The sequence below is a fragment of the Sorghum bicolor genome, chromosome 8, assembly GCF_000003195.3.
Source record: "Sorghum bicolor cultivar BTx623 chromosome 8, Sorghum_bicolor_NCBIv3, whole genome shotgun sequence".
In the NCBI taxonomy this organism is placed as follows: Eukaryota; Viridiplantae; Streptophyta; class Magnoliopsida; order Poales; family Poaceae; genus Sorghum; species Sorghum bicolor.
This window is the reverse complement of record NC_012877.2, coordinates 62,198,302-62,206,756: the sequence shown is the minus strand read 5'-3', so window position 1 is coordinate 62,206,756 and position 8,455 is coordinate 62,198,302. Positions and strand designations below refer to the sequence as shown.

At 46.5% G+C, this 8,455-nt stretch overlaps 1 protein-coding gene across 1 annotated transcript; it reads left to right on the top strand.

Moving 5' to 3' along the window:
- LOC110429889 lies at positions 5,511-6,828 on the top strand. The gene is made up of 2 exons (XM_021446624.1): positions 5,511-6,207; positions 6,342-6,828. The coding sequence occupies exons 1-2, from the start codon at positions 5,742-5,744 to the stop codon at positions 6,713-6,715; spliced, it is 840 nt and encodes a 279-aa protein (XP_021302299.1). The 5' UTR covers positions 5,511-5,741; the 3' UTR covers positions 6,716-6,828.

Sequence of the window (8,455 nt, the reverse complement as noted above, 5' to 3'; positions counted from 1 at the left end):
TGCAAAAATGATGAACTGCAGCATGCATGCATGCATGATATATATATATATATATATATATATATATATATATATATATATATATATATATATATATATATATATATATGCACAAGGAATTGAATCTGAACGACGTTCGTCCTCCGATGATCCGGCCGGCCGTTCTCTTCTAACAAGAATGCATCATCCATGCATGCTGCTTACAAAAAAATCTGCCCGAAGCAAACATGACTTGTTCTCTACTTTTCTCCGGCGGCGAACGAAATTTACTTATTACTTGCACCGCCGTGTCCCTGATCCCTCTTCATCTCTCAGTAATAAATTTCCCGGCTTACCTCTGTCAAATTAAAGTACAAAACCACGTACGTAAACCTGTGGTTATTACGGTTCTGCTCGGAATGTTTTGCGCTGCCAAACTCTCCTCCATCATATCTGTTCTGTGGGCCGGGGGCATGCAGTTTGGTATTTGTCACACTCGAGCTAGAATTTGCGGCACCACTGATCTGACGTACGTGATTAGTTGTTGGTGGCCGTCCGATCGTCGAGTCGATCGAGTAGCCTATATATATATATATATATGCTTGTCGTCCTAGCACTAGCAGGCAGAAGCATGCATAATTTTCCCGCCATTGGTCTTGTTTTGCCACCCACGCTCCTGGTCGAGATGGCGCGAAAGCGAGATATGCATGTCCCGCGATGCTTCTTAATTAATGAGCCCAAAACAAAAAAAAAATTCCTTAGCGTTCGATATCAGTATATACACATCGTGTCATTCTCAAGGTTGAACGACGAACGAACAAGCCGTAGGCAGCGAGACGTCTGTGACGGCTTTAATTTTTTTTTTGGCCTGTCACGGTCAGTGAATATATCGAAGCTAGCTATGGCTGGCCTTCGTTCTACTTCTAGTGGCTGCAGGTGACTCGTCGCCGTCGCCACGTTCAAAGCAAAGCATCACGATCGAGCAGCGAGCGTTGTGGTTTACGTCTCCTAAGCTAAGCTAATTGTGGTACGTTCGCCTTCGCTAATGGCCTAGTACCCGTACTGTGTTCTCGACGACGACACCACCCACCTTTTCATAGCTTTTTAAAATTATTTTTTATCTTTGCAACAAAAAAAAACATAAGAAGAGCTACGGTATTGGTTGGTCCTCCAGGAATTCCACCGATATACGTACGTATCTAGCTAGCTTTATTTGATTCCTTAAACCGTACCGCCGTGTGAGAACGACAGTATATATACTAGCGAGTCTGACATGTGTGGCCTACCTACACGCAACAGCACGCATGCATGTTCAAATCTATTGGGGATTTGGGAGAGTGTTGCCTAGACAGTGTCCATACCATACATCTAGGCCTTGTTTAGTTCACTCCAAAACCTAAAATTTTTTCAAGATTCTCTGTCACATCGAATCTTACAGTATATGTATGGAGTATTAAATATAAACGAAAACAAAAACTAATTGCACAATTTGCCTGTAAATCACGAGATGATCATCTTTTGAGCTGAGTTAGTTTATGTTTGGACAATATTTATCAAATAAAAATGAAAATACTATAATACCGAAATCTAATTTTTTTTTGAAACTAAACAAGGCCCTACTACCTTTAATTTGTGTATATGTCACCATGTCGCATGCATTGGGTGATTGGGAGATTATGCTATATATAGGTCGTCGTCTGCACAAACTCATCGATCACACTAGTAGATATTGAGACCTCATCTAACTGGAATATGTATACATTATTATATATAAAACTTAAAAAGCAGTGAGAACTAGTAAAAGTAGTTTGAGGTGCATCTTCATTCAGATGCCATTCATGCATTCTTTAATTTGTTGCTTCCTGCTTGTAATCTACCTCCCGTCTTCATCTCAAGTAAAGTTGTGCCTCTCTATTATTGTTATCTATCATTATTAGTCTCCATCAGTAGCATATCTGCATTACTGTGATGATGACGCAGAGGGTGTCGTCGTACGAAGCAGAGCAGCTACCTGCTGCTAAGTGGAGCTAACACTATGTTGTACTACTAATCTAGTATGCAATATGGCTGGTTGTTCTTGCATTATTACACAATCTTTGTAGTAAAAGTTGAAATTAATCTCCTGTACGTAAAGTTTAACAGGTAGGTTTGGAATTATTAAGCCCGGCCGAATTTGTTAGAATTTTGTATAATGAGAAGTTAGTTTCGTTGAAGTAAAAAAAAACTTAAATCGCTGTGCTCACGTGAAATTAAATCGCAGCTAAAAAATGTTTAAGCTGAAGCAAATGGTTTGCAACCAAACAAGCACCAATTCGATCAGCACATCCCGTGTTCACTCAAGTTGTGCATGGTCTCAAGCAGACAAGGCCAGCAAAAGCAGGAAATGGAGCATCATTTGGGTCCTCCTGGTCTGGTTATATTAGAGTGGTTATTATATGGGCTCGTAGTAATTCCTAATAAATATTCCTAAATATTTCTTAGGAATTTGCAAGGGAAGAGGACAGGAGGGCTTTAAGTACTGGGCCTCAGGCCCATCTAGCTAGCGAAGCCTAGGGATGCATCATTTGAAGGCCCAGTTTCTTTTGGAGAAATTCAAGGCCCAGATAGTGCCTTTATCAAGAGCAACTCACCGGCCTCAAAGGCCCATGCCTAGAGGTAAAATGGTAATTTTATCTCACACGTAACACCGTCAGCAGCCTCAATTGGATGGAAGGCCATAGAAAGAAGAGATTTTCGTTTTTGACTATACAAGTATGTTTAAGAAAAAAATTAAAGTTATAGAAGAAAGGCGTATTTTTTTGCATGGTGCCTATTTGCATGGTAGACGTCGTATTGTTCCGATGAGCAAGTGGCTCATGGTGTTGCTGCATAAGTCGTGCGAATTATAGCGCGAAGGCTGGCATGGAGGCGAGTTTGTCATCGCAACGTTCATCACCAGTAAACAATGTGTCTATTGTGCTTGTTCTACCTCTCGCCAACAATGTTTGGTGCATTCGTGTTTGAGTGGTTCGTAAGCAAAGCCAACAATTGGTATCAAAGCTAGGGTGAAGATGACGACCATGTCGTTGTAGCACTATGGCAAAGTCGAGGCGGTCGCGGATGGCGTCAAGCATCTGCTGCTCACAGAGGAGCAGTGAGCGAGGAATGCTCGAGCAAAGTAGTGACAAGCATGGTGGTGGCAAGGAAGGCATTGACGTTGATGACGAGTGGATGCTCCTAGTCGTGCGAGGATGTCGTGGATTAGAGGGTGATTGTTAGAAATAATCCATGACACATAATGTCCATGGTGTGTGTGTGTGTGTGTGTGTGTCCCGCGTCATGGTGGTGTGCATATCTGGTAATTCTTTGGTCAAGATTGGGTCGTGTGTGCCTCTTGGATGACAGTGCTGTGTGTACCTCCTGGATGGCATGCAATGGCCGAGACCGAGTCTAGTTGAAGTAGTATTGTGCATGGTACCGATTTGCATGGTAGAAGCCACATTGTTCAGACGAGCAAGTGTCTCACAGTGTTGCTGCGTGGGTCATGTGAATCATAGCGCGAAGGCTGGCATGGAGCCGAGGTCCATGGCCAATGGCAGAGCCAGAAGCTTTGAAGTGTCTGGGCAATCTTTATTATGTAAAACATTTTTAGCTACTAAATTACAGTACTCTTCTTTGACATAAAAGAAATTTTCTTTTAGAAGTCGCTGACGAGCCCTCGTGCCCCTCTTTATTCAGCTGCCAAGTCCAGTGAATATGTAGTCAGGATACAGACGAGTTTGTTGTCTTGGCGTTCATCGTCGGTAAACAGTGTGTATATTGTGCGTGTTCTATCTCTCACCAACAGTATAGGCACGTGCGTGTTTGAGTGGTTCATGAGTGAAGCTTAGCAGGGCAGTGTTGTTTTTGTTCATAACATCTCCTCTTCCTCGCTACTTTCACTTCACCAATCAGTCATCGGTGATCACCGATGGCAGCCGTTGTTAGCTTGCAATGAATGAACTACCACAACTAGAATTTTCTATTTCTCCTAGTGACATAGGTTTTTCTAGTATTTTACTATTTAATATTTAGTATAAATTTTTTCTACTAAATAACTTCAAGTGGGAATTCTTCAACACCGTTGCAGCTAGCGACCAGAGTTCTCAATGATGCTGTTGTCTTGGGCTAGCGGGGTTTAAGCCCATTTGTGCGCTTTGGACTTGCTGGCTTCTCAGTGGTCGTTCTCTCAGTTCTTTTTCTTGGCCATCTTGTCTCGTTTCTTTGCTATTGGGTGCTTTCTGGTTTGAGTTCGGTAACCTGTGGTTACCGTTTCACCTTGTTGTATTCTTCAAAACTCTTTCTCCTTAATGAAACACGCGTCGTTGGCGTGGTCTAGAAAAAAAAAAAAGAGAATTCTATGTGGTATAATTAGTGGTAGTGTTTTATCACTAGAATTTCATATTTTTTTGAAGGTACTGTAAGTAGTCAAGAGCATGCATGCGTGGGCTTGGCAATTGGTAATTGGCGAATGGCCGGCCACTGCCTGACGGTGTCGTGTCGTCTGGTCTGCTGCGATCTGAATCTGATCTGAGAGCGCTGGGAAAGGAAAAAGCTGCATGCTTGGGACCCTGCCTGCTCTGCTGCTCTTCATTTCTTTCTGCCACAACAACGAAAGGGAGGAGTCTGCTACAGCGACAATAATTCATGAGATAGAGAAAGAAAGAGGTGGTCAGGCCAGTCCAACCAGTGGATATGATGCTGGATTATTGCTTGCTAACATAACCTGGTGGAAAGTTTATCTAGACTATAAGTGGCTAAACTTTAGTCCATTACTCTTGGGATACATACATACATACATACATACATGAACTAAAACTCTACAAGTAATGGACAAAGACGCATATATATGCACATTTCAGTCTAAATTTGGCCTTGTTTAGTTTGAGAAATTTTTTGTTTTTGGGTACTGTAGCATTTCGTTTTTATTTGACAAACATTATCCAATCATGAAGTAACTAGGCTCAAAAGATTCATCTCGCAAATTACAGGTAAACTGTGCAGTTAGTTTTTATTTTCGTCTATATTTAATGCTCCATGCATGCGACCAAAGATTCGATGTGACGGAAAATCTTGAAAATTTTTGCGAACTAAACGAGGCCTTTGCCAATTAAGATTAACTGGAAATTAAAAAAAATAGTGATAACCTAGGCCTATGACAAGAGTTTAGTATCATGCACCTGATGACCGCCATGGATGATGGATGATGGAGCCTTGCCATTGCCACTGAACGTACGCTGACTGTTCAATTCAATCAGAGATTGGGCTTTGTTGCTTCTCATTTTCCATTCTTCAGTCTTCAGTCTTCAGTCTACCAGAGAGAGATGTTGTGAGGATGGACGAGGGAAGCCCCTAGTCTAGAAGGTCCATATATCAGCAGCTCATCTGGGACCTGGGAGGCCCTCCTCCCTTTTGCTTTGCTTTGCTCGCTTTGCCGCCTTTATGTGCTGTCTGTATGTAGCAGACTGTACTAGAATGGAAGGAGAAGACATGTCGACCTTTTTATGCTGATCAGCCGCTGTCCTGTCCACGCTCGACAGATCCTTCGCCATCCACAGCAGCAGCCAAGGCCAAAGCTCATTCATGCACTTCTCTAGTATTTGTTTCATTCATTCATTCATGGCGAGCAGCCACTACCACTACCACTACCACTAGAGACGACAACGAGATGGCTGCCCTCGTTCAGTAGCTCGTAGTAGCTGCCACGCGGTTCGCACTCGCAATTCCGTTGCCTGCTGCCTCCAATGGCCACCAACGACTGCTGCAGCACCGCCGTCGTCGCCAGGGCCAGGCGTCTCTCGGACCTGCTGCGGGAGCAGCAGGAGCCCTTCCTCCTCCTCCACCACCTGCTCCTCCAAGACCACGACGACGACGACGACGACAGTAGCGGCACGGCGGCCCGCACGCCCACCGCCGCGTCAGCGAGAGCGAGAAACCTGCTGCGCGGGACGAGCACGACGGCCACCGTCACCAAGCTGGCTCTGCGCTGGGCAGACGACCTCCTCGCCGGCTGCTTCTCCTTCTCGTGCGCCGCCGCGCGCCAGACCAGGTTCCGCCGCCTCCCTCGCGCCGACGATGGGGGCATCGCTGCTCCTGATGCCGACCGCCACGATGGCGCCGCCGGCGAATGCTGCGTGAGGCAGCAGCTCAGCCCCGTGTCTGTCCTGGACCTGCACTCCGACGATGAGTCATCGCCCGTGCCCAGCCACCGTAAGCACTCCTAATATAATTCGTCTCTGCAGGCAATGCTGCATTTTTCTTGCCGCCATCTCCGGCCTTCATTCTCCTGCTCCGTTACAGCCACCCCACCCACCCACTCTGTTTCTTCCTCGATAACAATGCAGGGGATGAGCAGAGCGACGACGATGGCAATTGCAAGCCGTCGACCTCAGGGACAGGGACGTCGCCGTCGCCTCTATCCATCCACGACCACGACCTCCGTGGCAAGACTCCGGCAATGGAGGTGGAGAGGTTTCAGGGGAAGAGCGTCGCGTCTGCCTGGGACTGCGAGTGGGAGACCGTCGCAGCGGACATCTCCCGGATCCCGAGCCTGGTGGAGCTCGACTTGTCCGCGTCTCCGCGGGACGACTGGCGCCGCCTCGTTGTCGTCGGCGGGGAAGAGGAGGCCCGGCAGGTGGCGCGGAGCATCGAGGCCATGATCTTCGAGGAGGTCAGGTGGGAGGCCGTCCGCGACATGCTCTGCTCGCCACAACACTGACAGTTCATATGTTTGCTATCTTTCAGAGCAAGGTGCGGTTAATGTTTTGTAAAAGAAAAGGACTTTGCAACTAGTCATTTCACCACGACCACGGCCTTATGCAGAGTTTTCAAGATTTTCTCGTCACATTAAATCTTTAGAACAGTATTAAATATAGATAAAAAAAACTAATTGTATAATTTGTCTATAATTTAAGAGACGAATCTTAAATCCAGTTAGTTCATAGTTAGATAATAATTATCGAAAACAAAAAATGCTACAATAATCTAAACTAAAAAATTTCACGAACTAAATAAACCTCATTCAACATTTCGACTCGACTGCCAATTTTTCTCCACTGTATATTATTGTTGTGTTGTGTTATTTATTGTGTGCTAAAGTAGTAGCAGTGGCGCTGCAGAAAGTGACAGAACAGAACTCTTTTTTTTTCTTTCTGTCCTGTAGTGTTTCTTTTCCAAACAAAAAAAAAAAACAAAAAGAAAGTGAGTTGTAGTAGCATACTAGCATGCATGCTCTAGTCCTGAATCCTTGGGAGTTTTTCCGCACTTTGCTGCTGCTGTTACTTGAGTTCACTCTGAACTCTCAACTTTGGTATGGTGTGAATGACTGAATGTAACTGGCTACTGTGTTAAACAAATGGTGAATGTGGTTTGTTAAAGTTAAACAGATGGTAGCTGTAACATCCCAGATTTTCACGAAAACCAAAAATACGAACTTTTTAAAATTTTTCTTGTAATCATGTGTAGCATATAGTTTTTAGGCCTAACCCGATCCTAACCCGCTAACAAATCGTGGCATACATGTAGATTTGTTAGTAGGCGAGCGCTTTTGTTCGCGAGTCAATTTGGAGTTGAGTTTTGTTTAGGGTTTGGAGTGCACAAATCCGTAGCAAGGTCTTCCCGAATCTCCGTTGAGCCTATCTCAAAAGGCGAAGCGAATCCTTTCTCAATCTTTCAGCTAGGGTACGTCTCAAACTCCTTGATCCTTTTTGAGCTATTCCCAAAATTCCCTTCTCAAACCCTTTCCTTCTTTGATCTTATCCTAAATCTCCTCCGCAAAATCTATCTTAAGTTCATGGCAACTCATCTCAATCTCTTTCTGAGTTCTCTCGAATGCCCCTCTTTTTCCCCTTTTAAATTTCAATCAAGCCCTTGCGTCAAATTCGTAAATGGAAAATCCATCTCCTTTCATGGGCCAATTCTTTCCCCTCCCCTCTGCCCCCTGCTGCGGCCCAGAGCGCTCCTTGGCCCAACCGGCGCCCTCCCCTTCCCCTTAGCCCAGCTGGAGGCCTGCCAGGCCCAGCAGCGAAGCCCGCGCGCGTGGCCCATCTCCCTCTGTGGCCCAGCTCGCCACCCAACCTCGTGGCCCAGCCGCACCTCCCCTTGGCCCAACCAGCCGCTCGGCCCAGGAGTGCCCCCTCCCAACCCTCAGCCAGGAGGACAGCCGCCGCCACCAGGGCTCTGCCCCGCCCGCGCCCCCAGCCCCTGGAGAGAAACCGCCGCCGCCGCCTGATGCCGCGCCCGCGCCTGCCCCTCCACCTCGGCGTTCGTGCCGATGCGCGCCACGCGTCCCATCATGGGCACGGACGCCCAACAGCAGCTGCGCTCGCCCCGAAGCCCTAGCGTGCGCGTATAAAGGCCGAGCCGCCGCCGCCGCCTGCTCCATTCCTAGACTGCGCCGCCACCACTGACCCTTCCACGCCGTTCTCGCCCAACCCGAGCGCCCCGGCCTCGCCTCGGC